The sequence below is a fragment of the Ostrea edulis genome, chromosome 9 (genome assembly GCF_947568905.1).
Source record: "Ostrea edulis chromosome 9, xbOstEdul1.1, whole genome shotgun sequence".
Taxonomy (NCBI): Eukaryota; Metazoa; Mollusca; class Bivalvia; order Ostreida; family Ostreidae; genus Ostrea; species Ostrea edulis.
The window spans coordinates 31,520,654-31,542,539 of record NC_079172.1 but is presented as its reverse complement, the minus strand read 5'-3'; the positions used below and the strand labels follow the sequence as shown (position 1 = coordinate 31,542,539).

General features: G+C 37.1%; 1 protein-coding gene and 1 long non-coding RNA gene across 2 annotated transcripts; both read left to right on the top strand.

The window, feature by feature from the left end:
• The first annotated feature begins 1,750 nt into the window (after window positions 1–1,750).
• LOC125660325 (uncharacterized) lies at window positions 1,751–21,652 on the top strand. Its single transcript, XM_048892134.2, has 5 exons — window positions 1,751–1,968; window positions 4,326–4,542; window positions 4,856–4,939; window positions 5,190–5,417; window positions 19,445–21,652. Exons 2-5 carry the CDS (start codon window positions 4,338–4,340, stop codon window positions 19,687–19,689), a joined length of 762 nt encoding a protein of 253 aa, XP_048748091.2. The 5' UTR covers window positions 1,751–1,968; window positions 4,326–4,337; the 3' UTR covers window positions 19,690–21,652.
• On the top strand, window positions 6,869–10,899 carry LOC130050347 (uncharacterized). The gene is made up of 2 exons (XR_008798779.1): window positions 6,869–7,185; window positions 9,069–10,899. It is a non-coding gene; the product is annotated as an uncharacterized LOC130050347 (long non-coding RNA).
• Window positions 21,653–21,886: the final 234 nt, after the last annotated feature.

The window sequence follows — 21,886 nt, the reverse complement described above, 5'->3', positions numbered from 1 at the left end:
GTGTTTGTCTATAAACTGATTCGTTACGCAAGAGCATGATCTGCGTATGATCAGTTTTTAAATGGAGACAGGCTACTAACAAATAAGTTGATGTTACAGGGGTTTCAACAGTCTCATTTAAAGTCAGCATTTCGCAAATTCTATGGTCGTTATAACTATCTATTTTACCAATACAACCTGTCATTAGGTCAAATGCTGTCTGGCGTGTTTCATAAATTCATATCAATTGTTAGGCTGTTCTTTACACACTGAATTACTTCATTTACCAGATCAAGATACAGGACTCACGGCGGGTGTCACCGCGGTCGACAGGGGATGCTTAGGAGCACCTGATCACACCTCTAGTATGTCCGGGGGACCGTGTTTGCCCTACACTTAATTTTGTATTCTTTATAGGGATTATGAGATTGATCACTGTACGTTATCTTCACCTTTTCATTACTGGAGACTGAAGTTAATGGCCGATTTCTCGTGTGTGAATTCAGCGCAGCGGTAAATCAACAACGGACACTGCTGTTTGACCTTGATTACGGTAAGTTAGTATTTTTCGTTGATTATTTTACTGTAAGTACAATGTATATTTCTAAATCTTTGAATTGTGTTTTAATTCATATTTACTGGACTTGGGTTATTCTGATCCTTAACACTATGTTGTTAAAAGTAAAAGAAGGATAGATGGTACTTACATTTGTAATAGTAATAATTTGTAATACGAGATTGAAATATCCCTCTTATAATCTTAATCCATTCTGACAAGATGTCAAGGTCTTCCCTTCATATTCAGCCCATCGTCTGACATAATTTTCGACAGAATTCATGACAAAAAATTTTGAAGCCCTTTGAAGGATTGGAGTTCCCTAAATTTTGAATCTATTTAAATGACTGCATGATTTCAAGACGTTTTTTTACTAGTAATGATGTCTACTCGCAATATAGCGAACGAATAACACGTAGTAAGATTTTGTCCATATTTGAGAACTGTTCGTGATTAAAAAGGTTTGGATGCATTAGTAGACGTTTATTTGTATAAACTTGATTTTGAAATGCAAGACTGAACATTTTTATTTTTCATGATATATGTTAAGATATTTTCATCAACGAGAACAAAAATCTGTTATAAAAGGAAAACATTATCTTAAAATCTTCCTATACAACTTCTGACATAGCATTGGGGAGAGAGAGAGAGAGAGAGAGAGAGAGAGAGAGAGAGAGAGAGAGAGAGAGAGAGAGAGAGAGAGAGAGAGTATGGTACTGGAGTATTTGTATATTTTAAATTCTGTTGTAAACGGTGTTTTTCATTCGTAGCTAACCTATAAAACCCCATGCAAATGATAAAATATTACAAAATACATATCATAATCCTCTGGTTCAAACCCCCCTTGAAAATTTCCTAGATCCGCGACTGCATAGTCTTTCAATACAGTTGGCATTTCCAAAAGTTTTCAATGAGAAAGTGAAGATAACGAACAGTCATTAGTATAGCAAATATATTTACGTCAATAAAAGTCCATGAAGTACATCATATATATGTACTATTGTTGATATCCACTTACATATTAATTGGATAACTCCGTGATGTACAAATGAATGCTAAACTTGCATGAACGATATCGATACAGTACACCTACAGCAGATAAAATGAAACAGGTGGTTTGTTTGTTTCTGTTTTTTGTTTTATATATCCCTACGAGGATGTTTTACTCATACTGAGACGTCACCAGCTGTCGGTAAAGTACTACTTTAGATTTATGCTTAGCGCCTACGGTCGTAGGAGTTAGGTTCTTTAATGTGCCTAAACGCCTAACGCGACACGAAATCCGAAAGACCTGTGACCCTCACTCTAAATACCGAGCATTTGGCGAAGGAGCAATCACTACCTATATTTACGTCTTAGGTCTGACGGGGCTCAAACTCACGACCTCCCGGTTACAAAGCGAACACTCTTCCACTAAGCTACTACTCCAGGAAGTGAGTAATATTCATATGAAATACTCATTGATAATGATAGCAAATATATCATTGAAGGTAGAGAGTGTGTGGACAACATGCTAAGATGCTTCTTAGGACTAAATATAATAGTTTTTCCCGATGAATAAACGTTTTTAAAAATTGCCAGTCAATCTCTATGTGTACATTACTGTATAGGATAATATACGATCTCCCATGGTTTGTGGTTGGATATGACTAAATATCCAACGAGTTGTGCGATCTTGGCAAGGGGATAGAAAACACACAACGAGTTGGATATCATATCCAACCACAAATTATGGGAGGTTTTTTCCATCACATATTTTATCCTAATAGACAATTGAATTCGCACAATCTAATTAAAACAGACTTCTTAGATTCGCGCTTGTAGCAATTGTGAGCGTATCTTAGGATCTGATTTTAATTAGATTGGAATTCGCATTTCAAAAATATTCTGTTTTGTTTACATCAACCGTAACTACCAGGTACGTTCGTAACGTTAACATTATGCGGCTACAAATGGTTCGTTGGGAAATATAAATAAAAATGAATATTGACTGACACAATGTTCAATTCATATAAGATCATTCTTAATGAGAAAAACATTTACATTTTACTTTGCAATTGTGTGATTATTCTTGAATAATTTAGTCATCCGAATCTATATCATAGATGCCGCACGGTCATCCCCCCCCCCCCCCCCCCATTTTGGGGGGATTAATTTGGATGATGAATTTTCCACCATGTAGGCCTATAACATTATTCAGAGATTTTTTTAAGTTTCCTGTGACATGGAGAGTTGTGAAGCTTGAAACAACTGTTACATGTGCTGGTGTTTCTTACATCTGTATTATTAAAAAGTGATGGAATGGTTTTGTGTGCAGTTGAACGTAGCGTATCCCGGGTTCATTTGGTGCATGGAGTTGGAAAGTTGATACTCGAAATAAAAGACACCACAGAGTCGTTCACTTCTGCTTCATACTTAGATATTTTATTGGAAGTAGATATTAACGGCAATCTAACAACTCATCTTTGTGACAAACGGGATGATTTCAACTTCTCCATCGTCAACTTCCCATATTCATGTAGCAATATTCCATCATCACCTGCATATGGTCTTATGTCTCTCATTTGATTCGACACGCAAGAGCTTGTTCTGCGCATGATCAGTTTTCAAATCAAGGCAGGCTAATGACGAACAAGTTGATGTTACAGGGGTTTCAACAGTCTCGTTTAAAGTCAGTATTTTGCAAATTCTATGATCTCTCAACTGATTCGATACGCAAGAGCTTGTTCTGCGTATGGTCAGTTTTTAAATCGAAGCAGGCTACTGACAAACAAGTTGATGGTGCAGGGGTTCCAACAGTCTCGTTTAAAGTCAGCATTTCGCAAATTATATGGTCGTTATAAAGATCTAGTTTGCCAATACAATCTATCATTGGGTCAAATGCTGTCTGACGTGTTTTATGTCCATTGTTAGGCCGTTCTTGGCACACTGATTTTGACTACGGATAACTCCGTTTACCTGGTCAAGATATAGGGCTCACGGCGGGTGTGGCCGGTCGACAGGGGATGCTTACTCCTACTAGGCACCTGATCCCACCTCTGGTATATCCAGGGGTCCGTGTTTGCCCAACTCTTTATTTTATATTGCTTATAGGAGTTATGAGATTGGTCACTGTTCGTTATCTTCGCCTTTCATTTACTAAATAAATGGGTAAATATGTGATATAAAAGATCTTAGTGTGTTCGCTTCCTAATGTGAAATATCGGGTTTTCTAACACTCAGAAAGATTACGCAGTAAGACATGATCAGTTCTGACGAGGGTTTTCATTCTGAGTTTCAAGAAAAAACGATTTCAATTCATGTCTTCTAATGAAATTTCTTTTCAATGTATTTTTGTTTCCTTGTCCATTGAGAATATTTTACGATCAATACAAAATATGATCAGGGGTTGTATGAAACGCAGAGCTGCAGGCTGTTTCACTTTTTCGAGATAACTACATGTATTAACTAGGCTAGATAATGGAAATGACCGGTCTGCTCCCTCCATCGTAATTAATTACTTTACATATAAATTCATTGTTTTCAAATTTTGAAGAATTTTTAAAACAACAACTGTGCCACTTTCATCAATTTTTACAATTTGGGGGGAATTATGTCACCCTGATCCAGTTCCTATGCACATTACGTCACGCGGCGTAGGAACACCTCCTATGGGATACGAACAATATCGTATGCGTGATATCCACTGGATAAAGGAGTAAATATGTGATAAAATATTTTGTGTCATCATTTATTACTGTCATAATTGGTTCATCATCCTTATCATTTTGATCCTCGGGGTATTATTTAGATTACAGCTGAGATGATACCGATCTTGATTTTGCTACTCTTGGTCTATGATTCACGCGCTGAGACAGAATCCAAAGGTTCTAAAAATGTCATACACGATTACATAAGAGAGCAGCAGCCACCTGTCCAAGCAGATCACCATGGAGAAGCACAAAAACGGCAACTTGGTAATGCCATGCTGCATGATACGGAAGAGGCCATGAGACTATTGAAACTTGGTACACCTTAATACTTGTACAACCGTATATATATGGGTATATATGTATGTTCATAAGCTTAAAGATCACAGCTCCTTTTGTTTACTTGAACTATAGCCATATGAGGTGCAATGACTCCTTCCTTCTTGTCAATGTAATTCTGTCCTGTTTCAATTCATGTTAACTCTGTCTCTTGGTTTTCTTTCCTTATGTATGTAACATCTCCTTATATGCCGTGTTGGGGACTCTGAATTAGAATTACGTCTAGATCTAATACATTCTATTTAGAGATTGTATTCTGTTTTCCTAAAAACAGTTATTTCTTATGCTACAGCCACGAGAATCGCAATCAAGAACGTTGTTTACACAAGGTGGGGAAAGAAGACCTGTCCTTCGAAAGCCGAGCTAGTTCACTCTGGTAAACACTCTTAAGGAGGACTTAACTGAAGTTTCTAAAAAAAAAAATCATTTGCTCAATTTCTTTCTGCCTAATTAAAACAAATTATTTTGGCAGGTGAAATAAAATGAAATCATTTTGACTCCAAAAAAACAGAAATGCTTGATATTTTGTAAGAATGTGTATCAACACCCTTGGGCAAGGCATATAAGTTTGCAAAATATAATTTGGACAATACTTATCGGGGAAAAATTTGAAACTCTTTTTACAGGATTTGTGGGTGGGTCGCATTCTTACCATTCGGGAGCGGCTGTTGAACCTCTTTGTTTACCAAGGGATCCGGAATGGGGACTATACAACAATAAGGTTGATCGTTACAGAGGTCTAGTGTATGGAGCAGAATACGAGACAAATTCGTTCTTTCGTCACATTTCTAACCATGATGTACCGTGTGCTGTCTGTCTCAGTCACGGTAGATCTGTTGTGGAGGTTTTTCCAGGTACATGGTTTGTTTATACTTTCGTGAGAACATTGTTAAAAACTATGTTAAAACAACTAAACCCATATAAATAGAGGATATCTATATTGCGTGTTTTGATATTTGGTTTATCCAACGAGTTGATATGGTGTATTTATTCGCGAGGCTTGCCGAGCGAATAAATACACCATATCAACTCGTTGGATAAACCAAATATCAAAATACGCAATCATAGATGTTCTATTTATCTCATACGTCTTCTTTTCACTTAATTTTGAGATGATCCCCAGTATGGTAGAAACAGCTGATTGAATTTGCTTTGAATCCGTGGTTCAGACGTCGTGCTTAATCTGTCTACCTTACGCGGGAAAAAATAGTGCGCTTATACAGTACAAAAGGTCATTGTTATAAAGAAAACATGGATAAAAATTGTTTTAGAAGGGATTATATTTTATAATTAATAATGGTTTTGCCATTCCAACAAAGTAACAACTATTGACCGAGTATTTATTTTTTGACGTAGGCCTGACCTGATAAAAGTTTGATGTCGTCGTCGTTTTGAAATAAACGTGTAATAACGATCAATGAAAGTAATATTTGAATGCAGCGTTATTAGAATGTTCAACAGTTTACAATGAAAAGTAGAAGTGTTTATGCATTTGGATTTTATTTACGTAGTTTCTTTGGATCTAAGGGCGAGAGGAAATCCTGAGCCACTTTAAATGGGCCTAGCCTAGTAAGTAAAGCTGTTGGGATTTGTTACATGTAATATGCTCCAGAAAAAAGAGACTGCTTGTGAATACTTGGTACCGCAGCATGTCGAGGTACTTTCGATTAGGCTTGTCCAATAGGCCGTCGATTCGTTGTCGATGATAATAGTGTGCACATATTTCTGTTTTCTGATCGTAATTTTGAGTAGTTACAGACCGAGTTGGCATTTTTGTGGCCGGTAACTTTTATTAGATGTCAGTGGGGGCAACATCATTTTAATTTTGCTATAAAAGAAATTCTAAATAAATACAGAATAATAAGTTTTACGCCTTACAAGATGTATTTCATGCATGGATATGCATAAACACAGAAAATGTCATCCAAGCGGGGACAGTGTCAAAAGTAGTTCGGACCGGAAGTGCTTTATCAAACGGGCTTGTGATAAAGCTAATGCTTTATCTCACTTTCAATATACACCACACGTATGAGATAAAGATTTTTATCACATGTTTACTCCTTTATCCAGTGGATATCACTTATAACATAAATTTTAATCATTACACTAAAAATGTTTTCCTACACCGTTTGTAACCAATTGGATCACGAGCACGTCTTTTTCCGTAACCGATTTTGCAGTTACGGAAATAGCCGAGTAATTACGATTGCGTTTGTAACGTCACAAACAAACGTCAATTTTACGAATGTGCTACACGGGCAGATGACAAACTCCCCGTCGAGGCCTCATTACGTCACAGTGCCTACGAATAGTGAATTTGTGAGCAAACGAACTCTGGTAGAAGTTTGGGGCAGATGAAAACAACCCATGGTCTCGCGCGGAAATGAGCGAAATGAAAGAGACGTATCCGGTAGTTAGTATTTATCCGGAATGCTTGTGCGCAATGGCGGCAATAAACAAACGAAGCGGATACGTTGAAGGAAAATCTTCTTTATTTATTTCTTACCGTTATGTAGACCAGTGAAAATAATGTACAACGATTAATCGTATAAATCCCATGAAGAATAGAAAACTGAAAGTAGGGCAAACATAGATCCCTGGACATATCAGAGGTGAGATCAGGTAAGTAGGGCTATTCTATGCATGAATGAAATGCAAAACTCACTGTCTGAACCAAATTATCCTACTGGTTTGACAATTCCATTACATCGAAATGATCATTGTATTTTCGTCCAACCCCCAACAAATAATCGGAAAGTAGACATTGATTTGGGGGAGTGGACATCAAGGGGGGGGGGGGGGGGAGCTAAAGTGTTGAGATGAAAATGTAATCAAATTTATCAGTTGTAGCATGAATACCAGAACTAGTAAATGCACAATTGGCTGGAAAAAGAGCAATATGGACTTGTATAATTATATAATGTGTATGTTTAATTGTTCAGAATGCAAAGTTGCAGTATGTATTCACATAGACATATAACGGATAACATATCTGTTATACATGTTATATGTCTATGCCCGGGGCAAGGTTGGCAAAAAAGTGGTCGATATGAGGCCGGTGGTCAATACTGGTTAAAACTGGTTAATACTGGTCGATTGAAAATTGTTTGGTATATATAATATACTTATAAGTCATAATATTACATAAATAATGTACAAATGACTGACTGGGGAGATGTAAAAGTTTCTGTTCAAATTCCTTAATTTAACAAGAACTACCTTAGTATAAGTATTGTTTCATCAATCTTCATTTTAACTGTTGAATACTGTTGAATAAACATTTGAGGGTGGGTTAATGATGTTTTCATAACAATAACAGGTACACTGGTCATCTCTGGTCCCAGCCTATGCTTATTAACACCTGTCCACTCTGCTTCCTGGGCTCAGGTAATGTCCAGCTACCTTTTATTCTTAATCTGTCCAGGTACATATATTAAGAGGTCTGTCTCCAATAATCAAGCTTTGTTATAGAACTGTGACCCTCTGGTAGGTACTGAAGATATTTCGGTCAGTTTTAGCAAACCAAATATATTAAACTTATGAAACTACATTTGATTATCTAATGAAAAATATTAATCAACAATGATCCATATAATGAAAAGACTTAATTTATCTTTATCTTTGCAAGAAATTTACAAAAATAGGAAAATGGACAGTTTAAATCACAACTGACCATTATTGACCACTTGGGGAGTATTGACCGGGATGGTTAAAACCACTGGTTAAAACCGGGGGCGGTTTTAACCGCCCAACCCTGCTATGCCTCTATGGTATTCAGAGATAGATCATACTAACTAATTACTTTTTCTTTAATTAAGTGAATTTATACATTACTTGTTTCTCCTAACTACATGTAATACTTTATGGCATAAAATGAAGATTCAGTCCCTGGTGTTGGAGATCTTTTATCTTGAAAACAATAGATGCTAGTGCCACACAACCAAAGAATGTAGTGAACATACTGCTACCTTTGCATGTATTAATTAGCATATTAAGGTACTAGGAAATATAAATGTAAGGAACAAATGTCTAGGGTGTTTTTTATCTATTAAAAAGATTGTATCAAACTCTAAATCTAATAAGTAAAATTTTGTAATATTCCAGCTTCAGGAAGTTTATCCTATCATAATGGAGATGATTATAGCTACTTTGAACCTACTTTCATGGATCTACCATATTATCTTTTTTTTACTATGACATTTGACTTTATGTTACTTTTCAAAGAAGGTGTAATTTATAAGTATAACGTGCATCACATGCAATTTTAATGATGCAGGCAAATAATTTTGATGCAACATAATTAATAAAAGGCAAGCGTGAACTGTATATCTACCCAGATTAGATTCAATAAGAATTGAAAGTCAAAACCATGGTGGTAACACAAAGCATCTGCATACAAGATTTTTTAGGCTTGTTAAATGGAAAAATTATATGAAAATAATAGTCTCCAGTAATATCTACATTTTAACTCATATGAGAAATCTTATAACAGTTTCAATATTCAGACAGATCATGAGATGGAAACCAATGTAATTGAGATGAAAAGGGAGTACAACTCGAAATATCAAGGAAAAACAAGAAAGGCCATTGTGAATCAGCAGATGATGTCCTATACAACCATCCTTCCATGACACATACAATGGGAAGGTAACAGCTAAGTATATACATATAAATGATATTAAAATCCTGCGTGCTCGTTCCATATAATGTCCCTTGAACATTACAAGTATTTACTTATTCCAAATACATGTAGTTCAAAATTAAGTCAGAAATTCTAAACATTTTTTTTAAATTAAAGTTTATTTCAGGAAACAAAGCCTGTCTGAAACTCCAAAATGACATTTCCAGAAAGCTGAAGAATGGATAAAAATGTATCTTTCATGTGATGCAACGGTGTTCGATCTTGTGACTTTGACCTGGAAGTTTGACCTATTTTTGATAAAAATCTGACCTATTCAATATCTCAACTATTTAAGACAGAGCTTTCATATTTTGTATATAGATTTCTTATGTCAAGATCTTTTGTATCATGCATGTACCATGATTAATTACGTTGTGACCTTGGTCTTATCCAGAACAGCAAGATCTTGTCGATCATATTGGTGTTGAGGCATTTCTGTGTAATGTGAATTCATTTTCAGTAATGTTGTGATCCTTTGGGGCTCATGTAGGCTGGGGCCACAATATGGGATCAACATTTCTCATAGGAATAAAGACTGAAATCTTTTTAAAATCACAACAGCTGTACAATGGCAAGGCCAAGGTGACTCCGTTGAGCGATGTGGCTCTTTGGCCTCTTGTACTGTTTAAGACGCATGTATTTAAAATTTATCATAGGGTATATTTGCATTTATTTTTTCAGAAATTTTGCATGTCCATATGTCTTGGAAGGTGAATAGGTGAAAAGTCAATAGATGCTTACCATATCAGATGCTTGCAGAGGATACTGGAGATAAAGTAGAATTATGGAAAACAGGAAGTGGCAGCCAGGACTGACATCAATGCAATAAACAATGAGCCGAGGAGACGGTCATGGAACTATATAGGACACGTGCTATGGAGGGGAGGTGACAATGACAGTGAGATGGCGTTGGGTTGGACACCAGAAGGGAAAAGGGCATTTAAGAGACCGAAAACAACCTGGAGAGGAACAGTAGAAGCAGAAAGAAAGATTGCAGAATGGAGAAACTTGAATGAGATCAAGATGGTAGCAATAGAACAGAGTGGATTGGAGAGAGTCTCGGTCCTATGTGTTTTGGCATGGAGAGAACTAAGTAATGTCTAGATTGTTGGAGATAGAATGACCAGGAATATGAATGGATGTGCTGGAAACTGTACTAAGACCCTTATGTATTTGGATAGATTTACATACCATCATGATTTTGCTATGAAAAGCTTGAAAAAAATCCTCAACTCATATTGTAGCTGACATTGTACATTTGTACTTATTAATATTTCAAATGAACATATTTTTAGACATACAATATCTAAACTTTGGAGTCCATGTACATCTCCACATTGGATAATAGGTTATGATATATGTGTGTGAAATCTTTTCCTATGGTATGCACATGTTAACACATGAGTTTAAATGATGATGTATATCTTATGACTATGGAAGAGAATGTGTTCAGAACAGAATATGTGTCTAGAAGAGTTGTTGCCCTTGAATGTAATTCATTATTTACATGGGGTTGAAAAATAATCCAGCACGCAGTAGTACTAAATGCATTATGTTAAAATACATTTATGAAGGGTATAAGTGATACTGTCAATTACTGATTAATACACTTTGTGAAATCATATTATTGTTATGTTTAATAAATTTCAAGGCTGCACCTTTGTACATTTTACAATATAATATTCTGCACTTTGGTATCAAATTCTCTTAACCTAATTTAAGAGTTACATATTCATTAACAGCAAGTTAATTATGATATGCTATGTAGTTTGTCAAAGGGGCATTAGCTGTGAAAGTGATGGCAACCTTTTTATTCAAAATCTCTCAATAAGAATATATATTAATGCCTAATAATAATATTTATTTTGTACAAAAACATGAGAAACCTAATAAAACGACAATAGATTGTCACTTTTAGTGTATAGAAATACATAAGGACGAATTATTGTCTTGCAAGACAATAATAATTTAATTACCAAAATTCATGTGATATTCATACACATTCATGTGCCTGTTTTGGGGTTAAAAGGTGTTTGAAATAATTAAATACTGGTGTTATCACTGAAATATACATGTATAATATGGAGCAAATTTCATTTAATTAATTTTTTGGTATCAAAATGGCAGCTAATGTCCCTTTAAGAATAACTATTTTCAATGCACATCATAATAACCTTGTTAAGCTTGAAAGAATATTGGCTATAAGGAATCTTGATCATAAATATTAAAAATATTTTTAATTTCTCTCAAGGAGTTCCTTATAAACAAGCATAAAATCATGATTATAGTACATTGACTCTTGTGTGTTTCAATCTGTTAGACTTTCCCATTTTATTGCATTTCTTGGAAGTTGTGTTAAAAGAATTGGTGGTCTTGAAAAAGGTTGTTGTAGTGAACAGCAAAGGTCAACTGCTATTCAACAGTCTGTATACCTAGTCACCAAGGGCAAGGGTAGATGTCATGTGGTTCTGCATTTCACAGGGCCAGTTAAGGGGCTAAAGAATATAGTGTTAATGACAATTATTTCCATGAATAATGAGAGACATCTCCCATCTCTTTTTATAGTGTTTGTCTTTAAAGATTTTGTGGGAGATGAGAAATACTTTATTTGATGCACAGACACCAAATTAAAAGTGGAGCTTGTTGATCCTAAGTGACATCCCTGCCATTATCTTCAATGCAATCTTTCAAGTGTCTTATAAAGCTGTGCAAAAACTAGTGCTTGCATAATGCACAGACACGTGAAGTGGGTAGTGTACTGTACAGATGTTGTGTACACACCACCACCCCTCCACTGTCTACAAAATATATACCTGAATAACCAGTAATATCACCAGAATATGTTATTTCCCCACCGATCATCTTCATAAGTCATTATGAAGTCAGTTCTACATTCTATGAGCTCTGGTGAGATATTAATACATACCGTACCACTGGATCTAAAAGAAATCCGTTTTACCACGGTCAACAAAAAGTTGAATTTTCCATTATATTCACAAGCATAGTAAATTATCATCCCTTGCGAATTATGATATACTGGCTGACACCCCCCCCCCCCTACATTGCATGGTAGGATGAATCCGTCCCCTTCTTTACATGTATGGTGTTGAAGTTTGGAATAGAGAACATCTGTTATGGATTTTTTGGACCCTTTTTTTATTTTCGTTTGATAGTCAAGAATTTTAGACAATCGCGAGTTATCCTCTGCTACCCCCCCCCCCCTTCCTTCAGAAAAAAACCCCACGCCATCTGTCTGTCTTCTTATGTGCAACAAAAATGGAAGTTCAGTAAAATTTCTGGCAACTTTCTTGCATATGGTATTGAAGAAAAAAATTTGATTTATATAGTCAATATTAGCCCTAAAATAATATATGTCTCTGATATAAAGCCTACCAAAAATACCGTGTAATTTCATTCCAAATGTACCTAGCCAAATTTGTAATGTAATTGGATATGTAAGGTATTTTATATCTATTAGAAAATATTTTATTAACATTAATTTTTCGAATTTGAATATGCTGTATTATACGCCAACAATTATTCCGGAAATATATTATCTATTGGTGACGTTTCACCCAAGTAAGTATAATCTCGCGAGAATACCGCTTGTTTTCATCTGCCCGTGTAGCACATTCCAAATTTATCACAATAAATACGTTACCTTTATAAATTTAGATATTCACCTGCTTGCAGTCTTGTATCGGAAAAAAACCATGTAATAAAAAAGCACCCTTTGTGACCCGCCACCTCTGACATGCTCAGAAACCAACATCCGGTTTCATCTTTTCTTTTCCGCCGTTGTGGAGTGCAGTCACGTTTTTCTCGAGGAGGAAAAGATTTTTTTCTACTTGCTATTTTGGCTAAGTATTGCATGGTATTTGTTGATATTACTTTATTACATTATTAAGCATTATGGCGAATGAAGGTGAAAATGTTAAATTACCTTTTATTGCTGTAGAGGGAGAGTATTGGGACTCTGTTGACTCTAGAAGTTTTGGTCCCATGGAATCTGACCCTTTTCTTTCTTATGGGAATGTCATGGATTCTCCAGGAATTCCTTCTACCCCGGTTACTTCGGTAGGTCAAATTAGAGCTACATCTACTATTACGCGACCTCCTGGTAGTCCGGTGGCTAGTTCTCGCCCTGAGAGTTTTCCTTCGGGTAATCGTAGGGAGACGTTTTATCGGTCTAGGTGGCCAGCTAGATTTCCTCATCCCATGTATTCTGTGCCACCTTATCCCTACTCGACTCAACCTGTGTGGACAGGGCAAGGTTTTGTTAGTAAACCAAACTTAATGGAGTCCTCCAATAAGGACGAAATTAAATGTTTGGTTTCATCTATTCAGAAACTGGAGGCTTCTATTTCTTCAAAATTTGTGACAGTGGAACGTAGACTAGATTTGATTGAAAAAAGCAAATCAGCTACGTCCCCCACTGTTCCTGGGGCTGCTCTTGTCACCCCTCGGCCCGCTTTTGATAATAAAGCGGACGAGGAGGTTGACTCATTATCTTTGGCTCCAAGTAGTCAAGAGGCATCTTTTCTGAGCGATAATTGCCTATCTCCGGTTCCTTCAGTCGATGAAGTTGGGCTTTCTCAGGAGCAACTTCCGGTAGAGAATCTCACTCTGAAAGACAAAGTGTACGCAATTCGTAGAGAATTGTCAGGTCACGATTCTTTAGTTTCTCCTCCCAGGAGTTCTCACATACCTTCTGATTTTCAGTCCTGCTCTGGTCTTGTGAGAGATTCTTCTAAGTCGTATGCTTCTTTTCCCGAGTCTAGTCATTTTAAATCTGCATTGGCTTCCATTAATTCTCATCTTGTCGACGATCAGATGTCCTCCAATAAGGCCTCTAATTTAGTTAGACAAAATCTGGCTTTTAGTACATCTTCTTTCCCTGGTAAGGTTAGAATGAAGTATTTTGATATTCATGATGTTTCCTTGGGAAAATCTCAACCTGTTTTTGATAAGACTTTTTCCAATCTTCTTGGTACTAAGTCTTCTGAGGGGGTCAAGTTATCTCAGACTTCTTATTCTAGGTCGGAGAACAATCTTCGGGGTGTTGCCGCAGCTTTACAATATGCGGAGCATTTTCTTGCTGCTGCAGGTGCCTCTCTTAAAGATAAGGGCGAAGAATTTGATGATGTTCGTTCTTTTCTTCTCCAAGTAGATAGATGTCTTTGCACTTCTCAGCTCTTGAATCTTGGCACTATTGCCAATTTTTCTTTAGCTAGGAGACAAGAGATTCTTCAAAAATCTAACGTCTCTGAGTTTCTTAAAGACAACCTACTTTTTTCTCCTCTTCATAAAGAGCAGTTATTTGGCATCTCTTTACGCAAATTACAAGAGGAATTACACAAAGAACCTCCTACTGTTAAAGTAGATGTACAACTCAACAATGGTAGTTCTAGGCGTGTTTCTTGTTCTTCTAAATCAGACTCTTCTAGAAGTAAGTCTCAAGGTGCTACTAAATCTGGCTCTTCTCTGCAAGGTTCAAATAATCTTAAGAGAAGTAATGAGCATCGTTCTTTCCCATCGGCTTCGGGATCTAATAATAAAAAACCCAAAGTAGCCAAGGGTAAGAAATCTCAGTTTTGATGCCTCCCCCCCTCCTGTAGCACAATCCACTCTTTCCGAGGAAGTAGGTGTTCCCTTTCCTCATCTTCCTGTGGGAGGACGCCTCTCTCTTTTTCTTCCTCATTGGTCCCGTCTCATTTCGGACAAATGGGTTCTTTCTGTGCTACGGAGGGGTTTAGAGCTTCAATTTCGAGAACAGCCTCCTCTCTCTGCGGTTCCTCTGGAATTTTCTATGACCAGAGACCCGCGGAAAAATCTGTTGTTGCAAGAGGAAGTGTCTTTACTTCTCCAAAAGAATGTATTGGAAGAAGTAAGTCCACCTCTAGGTTGGGGGTTCTACTCTCGTCTCTTTCTTGTACCCAAAAAGAATGGACAAATGAGACCTGTGTTGGACCTCTCTTTTCTGAATCAGTATCTGGTGATTCCACATTTCAAAATGGAGACCAACAGGTCGATCAGAACCTCTCTCCATACAGGGATGTGGACGTCTTCTTTAGATCTGACGGATGCTTATTTTCATGTCCCTATAGCTCCGGCTTATCGGAAGTTTCTTCGTCTGGTCTGGGAGGGCAAGGTATATGCTTTCAGGGCAATGCCTTTTGGCCTATCTACTGCTCCACTAGTGTTCACAAAAATTTTTCAAACAGTGGTTGCGTATCTACACTCCCAGTCCATTTTCATCCATACATATCTAGACGATTCTCTGATCAAGAATTTTTCTTTCAACCTTCTTCATCAACATACTCATCGAGTTATTCATCTTCTGTTGAAGCTGGGTTTCCTTATTTCTTGGGAAAAATCAGAGATAGTTCCCAGTCAGAGTTTCATTTTCCTAGGGGAACAATTTCGAACAGATCTTGGGATAGTTCTTCCTCCAGAGGAGAAATTTCTCAAGCTTCAGTATCTGTTGGATCAACTACTTTCAGCCAAACAGGCTTCAGCTCGCCAGTTTCTACAACTGATAGGTTTTCTGATTTCTCTGATGGACATAGTACCTTTAGGTCGTCTTCATATTCGCCCCATTCAGTGGTATCTTCTGGAATTTTGGGTACCAGCCTCACAACAGTGGGAAGCTGTTATTCCCATTCTTCCCAGATTGTATCCTCATCTTCTGTGGTGGTCAGTGAGAGAGAATGTTATGATAGGTTGCTCGCTAGACCCCCCAGTTCCTTCTATGACCCTGTTTACAGATGCTTCTCTGACAGGCTGGGGAGCTACCCTGGAGGGCAGAGAGGCATCAGGTATATGGTCCGGTCTCCAGTTGACAGAACACATCAATTTACTGGAGATGCGGGCTGTTCTTCTGGCATTGAAACAATTTTCCCAATTTGTTCAGGGTCAATCTCTGATGATAGCCACAGACAATACAACAGTAGTGGCTTATCTGCAGAATCAGGGCGGCACACATTCTCAGTCTCTTTACCTTCTGTGCAAAGAAATTCTGTTGTTTTGCCGTTCCCTGGGAATTCGCTTGTCAGTCAGGCATGTTCCTGGCAATCTGAATCTAGTAGCGGATGCTCTCTCAAGGTCACTGCATCCAGTGAATACAGAATGGGAGTTACATCCAGCAGTCTTTCAGGAGATCTGTCTCAAGTGGGATCGTCCTCATATAGACCTCTTTGCTACGCATCTGAATTGCAAACTGCCAACGTTTGTGTCTCCGATTCCAGACAACAAAGCTTTAGCAGTGGATGCAATGTCTTTCGATTGGAAGGGGATGTTTTCTTACATGTTTCCTCCTTTTCGCCTCCTTCCCAAGATTTTACACAAAATCAGGGTAGAAATTTGCAAGACCATTCTTATTGCTCCAGCATGGCCAAAACAATCTTGGTTTCCAGATCTTCTTCAACTGTGTTGTGCGAGACCAATTCTGCTTCCTCTCAGGAAAGATCTTTTGTCTCAATTCAAAGGCAGGAAAGTTCATCAGAATCTTTCCAACCTCCATCTACACGCATGGTTACTGTCAGGGAATCTCTCAGACAGGATGGCTTTTCTGACAGAGCAGCCAAACGTATCTCTAGTTCAGTCAGAAAATCTACAGGAGCAATTTATGACTCTAAGTGGAACATCTTCTGTTCTTGGTGTCGTTCAAAGGAAATTGATCCTCTCGCAGTTACTGTCCAACAGTTAGCTGAGTTTTTAGTTTATCTGTTTGAAGACAAAGGTTTCTCTCCCTCTACTATTAAGGGCTATCGTTCAGCTTTATCCAGAACTATAGCTTTGTCAGGAGGTCCTGATTTTGGGAAGAATGAGTTCTTGTCCCTCATGGTCAAGAATTTTTGTTTGGAACGACCTAGACAACGTAGGCTGGTTCCATCCTGGAATTTAGCTTTGGTTCTTAGGACTTTACAATTTCCTCCTTTCGAACCTTTATTTTTAGCTTCCTTTAAGTTTTTGACCTTGAAGTGCTGTTTTTTATTAGCTTTAGCTTCTGGTCGTAGAAGGAGTGAGATTCATGCTTTCTCCATTGCAGATTCTTGTCTCAGATTTTCTGCAGATAATTCTTCAGTTACTCTGTTGACAGATCCATCTTTCTTAGCCAAGAATCAGTTATCAGACAAAGGTTCTGGACCTATTGTTATTCCTGCTCTACCTAAATCATTAGGTAATCAGGATTTATGTCCAGTGCGTACACTTCAGAAATATATTTCTGTTTCGTCAACGCTCAGACCTACTGGTTCTACTAGACTTTTCATTCCTATTAAGAAAGGTCTAAAGGATATTTCGGCTAAGACTATTTCTACTTGGCTTTGTCATACTGTTAAGATGGCTTACCAATCTTCATCTCCAGAAGCCTTGTCTCGTGTTCAAGTTCAGGCACATGAAATTAGAGCATTGTCTTGCTCCTGGGCTATTTTCAATTCCTCCTCTATGTCGGAAATAATGTCAGCTGGTTATTGGAGGTCTGATAGTACCTTTTATAACCATTACCTTAGATCTATGCCCCTTCATAGTGACAGTTTGTTCTCGCTTGGACCTCTAGTTTCAGCTCAAAAAGTGGTTTTTCCTCCTAGTTGCCAATCTCAGGGGGATTCAGCTCTACTTTGAATTCTGCTTATCTAAATTTATAAAGGTAACGTATTTATTGTGATAAATTCTAAATTTTTAGTATTAAAATTTGTATTTGTTAAATAAATACTTACCTTTATAAATCAGAGGTCCCAACCCACCTCCCCTTCATCCCCCTTCTAATTTTTTGTTTTATGTCAAAGAATAGATGATACCGGATGTTGGTTTCTGAGCATGTCAGAGGTGGCGGGTCACAAAGGGTGCTTTTTTATTACATGGTTTTTTTCCGATACAAGACTGCAAGCAGGTGAATATCTAAATTTATAAAGGTAAGTATTTATTTAACAAATACAAATTTTAATACTAAAAATTTAGATTTTACGTAGTTTGTTTACGAAATGTCAGGAAACAAAATTCCGAACAATAGAGTAACGTAAATGAATAACCGGGGTGGGGGTTAACATGTGATAAAACGAATTTCCCATAGTTTGTGTTTTGATATGATTTACCGGTATATCCAACTCGTGCGTTTTCTATCATATTTATTCCACCTTCACACTCACGGATTTTTCTTACGAGTCCTTACGGATCTCCGACTCGTAGTCAATCGCAAGCATTCGTAAATCACTCGTCGGTATCCGTTAATAATTCGACACAACTCGCACACACTCGTAAGGATCCGTGAAAGTAGGGACAATTTTTTTGACATGTCAAAAAAATAATTCACGATTGTCCACGGATTTCATTTTCCGTAAATGACCCGTAAATAATTTGTAACAATCCGTAAGTATCGTAAACTGGTCGCAAGAACACGTAAACTGCTCGTAAGAATCCGTAAAACACTCGTAAAGGTTTTTTACGAACCTTTGCGGTTAGTTTACGATATATTACGGATAGTTTACGAGTTGTTTACGGATTATTACGAATGCCTAAATGATATTTACGATTTCATTCACTTCGGGTTACAATCGCTAAATACGGATTGTTCAGAGTCATTACGAGCGCTTTACGTATAGACACGATTACTTTACGAGTACATACTTAAACTTTACGATTAAGGAAAGGTATAAAAGACGCAAAATCTGACAGCTTCTTTCAGTTGTTATCAAGACATCAAAGAAGTTACACATTAATGTCAGTTGTCTAATGATGATACAAAGCCAATTGCGAACACTTGCGTCAAAAACGTAAACAATCGTAACTAACTCCTAACTATTCGTAACAACACGTTCGTAATGTACACGTAAAAGCTAAACTAAATCGTAAATTTCCGTAATATACTCGTAACAATCCTTAAAAAGCACGTAAAATATCGTAAATTGCTCGTATTTATCTGTGTTCACTCGGAACAAATCGTAAATGTTTGCCGTAAATGCATCGCAAGAACTCGTAATAAACCGTAAATGGCCAGTAAATACTCTTAAAACGTTCTTTTAAAATAGCTCTTTTTAAAAAGTGTCTAAATCGTAATAATCCGTATTTGTGGAATACGTAAGGATCCGTAAGAAAAATCCGTGAGTGTGAAGGTACCATATTAACCACAAACCATGGGATATCCTACATATCTCTGGTATATATTTTACGCATTTAGTCACATCTCTTCTCATTACAAAGCAAGGAAAACTTGTTACAAAGGATGGAACTTGGAATATAGTGGGTATCTTATGGCGGGACATTGGGACTACCATGCTGGAACAAAGTACACGTGTGTGGATAAAATACCCGACATAATATATGGTAGTCATTCAAATAAAAATGGTTACCTATTTCATCATGTGGAGGCCAGATGTGGATCATTGAAATGTCCACCATACGTACACGGGCGGGAACTTGTGTGTGCTGTCTGCTCCAGGGCGTGAAAAATGTGTGCATGGTTATAGTCAATAAAGTTCTTCATGCATGGAATAATATCTCGAGAAATATTATTATTCGCTGAAATAGCAAAATTTTAAAAAAGGATTAAAAATTTAAACAAACGCCCACACCTTTGGTTGCATGTGTTTAGATTTTGTCGTCCGGACACCGACATTGTGACTGACAGTAACGTCTCTATAGATACGCCAAGATTCAAGTCTATCCAAACTGTGACCGCTGGACCAATAATAGGGCCACAGGAGGGGTGCTTAGTTCTCCATAGGAGTATAACGGGGGAAATATTTACAAATCTTCTTTAGAACCACTTGGCCAAACTTCGCACAAAGTATCCTTGGATAAATGGGATTCAAGTTTGTTAGAATAAAGGGTTTTCTAAGGTGAGATAATTGTAATATAGTGAAAATTTGGTGATGTCTTTTGAAATATTCTCCATAACCACTGAGCTAATTTTAACCCAACTTGACACAAGGTATCCTCGGGTAAAAGGAATTCAAATTTGTTCAATGAAAGTCCAGACCCCTTTCCAAAAGGGACATGATTTTGAATAACTGAAAATTAAGTGTGTGTCTTACAAAATCTTCTCATAACCACTGCACCAGAATTGTCATTATTTACAGGAAAGATGCTCTACATCGTACAAGTTCAAGTCTGTTCAAACCGCGACTCCCTGATTAATAGCGTGGCCAAAGAGGGATAAACTGTTCAGGGAAACTGTATTTAAAGCTACTAAATTCTAACGCGGAGGGATAAACTGTTCAGGGAAACTATTTAAAGGTACTACATTCTTGCGAGGAGGGATTAACTGTACAGGGAAACTGTATTTAAAGGTACTAAATTCTTACGCGGGGGGATAAACTGTACAGGGAAACTATATTTAAAGGTACTAAATTCTTACGTGGAGGGATAAACTGTACAGAGAAACTATATCTAAAGGTACTAAACTCTTACGCGGAGGGGTAAACTGTACAGGGAAACTGTATTTAAAGATACTAAATTCTTACGCAGAGGGATGAAATGTATTGGGAAACTATATCTAAAAGGTACTAAATTCTTACTCTTTTCTGTATGTTGTTTTATCAAATCAGTGACTTGATCGTGCATAGAATATACTAGCATAGTAGGTAAATATTGACTTGTCGATAATTTTGCTTTCTCCAGTGGATCTTCAGGCAATGATGGGTTTACTGTTACATGTATATACGGTAATTCGAACCCAAGAGATATCATTGCCTGTAGTTTGGGTTTACTTGAAGTCGTTAAAGAAATGATTATCAAAAACTAAAATTATCATGATTAGATATTTATTGAGCAAAACGTGATGGACCAGCTGAACCGAAAAATGCCGTCCGCTCCAATGAATCTCTTACTCTGTAATTACCCTTACACTTCTCAACGTGACTCAATATATTGTACTCAAAATGGAATTTTAAGGAACTGGAGCCATTAGTCTAATGCCGCATTTCCTGTGCTACATAGAGAACTAAAAAGTCGATTACAGGAGCGAGGCTCACTGATACCTAAATCTTTTCACATTTATGAAATCGTCATTAACGATATTACAGAATTAATCTCGCCATTATCCCAAAATATGTAACATTAGCATCTGCAATTCTTTCTTTATTAAATAGAAAAGGCTTTTAGCTAGGCAAGAAATTTGTGAAACACCCCCTCCTCCGCCCTGCATATTTCTACAAATGATTTACTTCACATAATTGCCTCTGAGCATTCTTCTGCATTGCTTTACGTAACTCATCTTGCATAAAATATGTATTTATTGAAGTTATTATAGCACGCGTTCGTGTTTATAAATAACTTATCAGAAATCTCTTGGCTGGTTTGTTGGGTTAGATGTGGTATGACGTCATAGCCCGGGTTATCAGAGACATGTAAATCTATTCGAGGGCTCTTCATTTTCGTCCTAAAACAATGATTCTGTGTATATGTTGTTGGTGTGGTATTGATTATGTCAAAGAACGTTATTACGATCAAAGATTGAATTTTGTGCAGATTGTTTTGTTTTTTCTCTTCTCAGTAACATGTATTATACTTCAGAAATAAATTTCATTTTGAAAACACACGAGGGCGTGAACTGCGACGCCCCACGCCAGCATGCTTCATGTAAAGCATGCCGACGTGTAGCGTTGCAATTCATATCCTCATGTATATCTAAAAATGAAAATC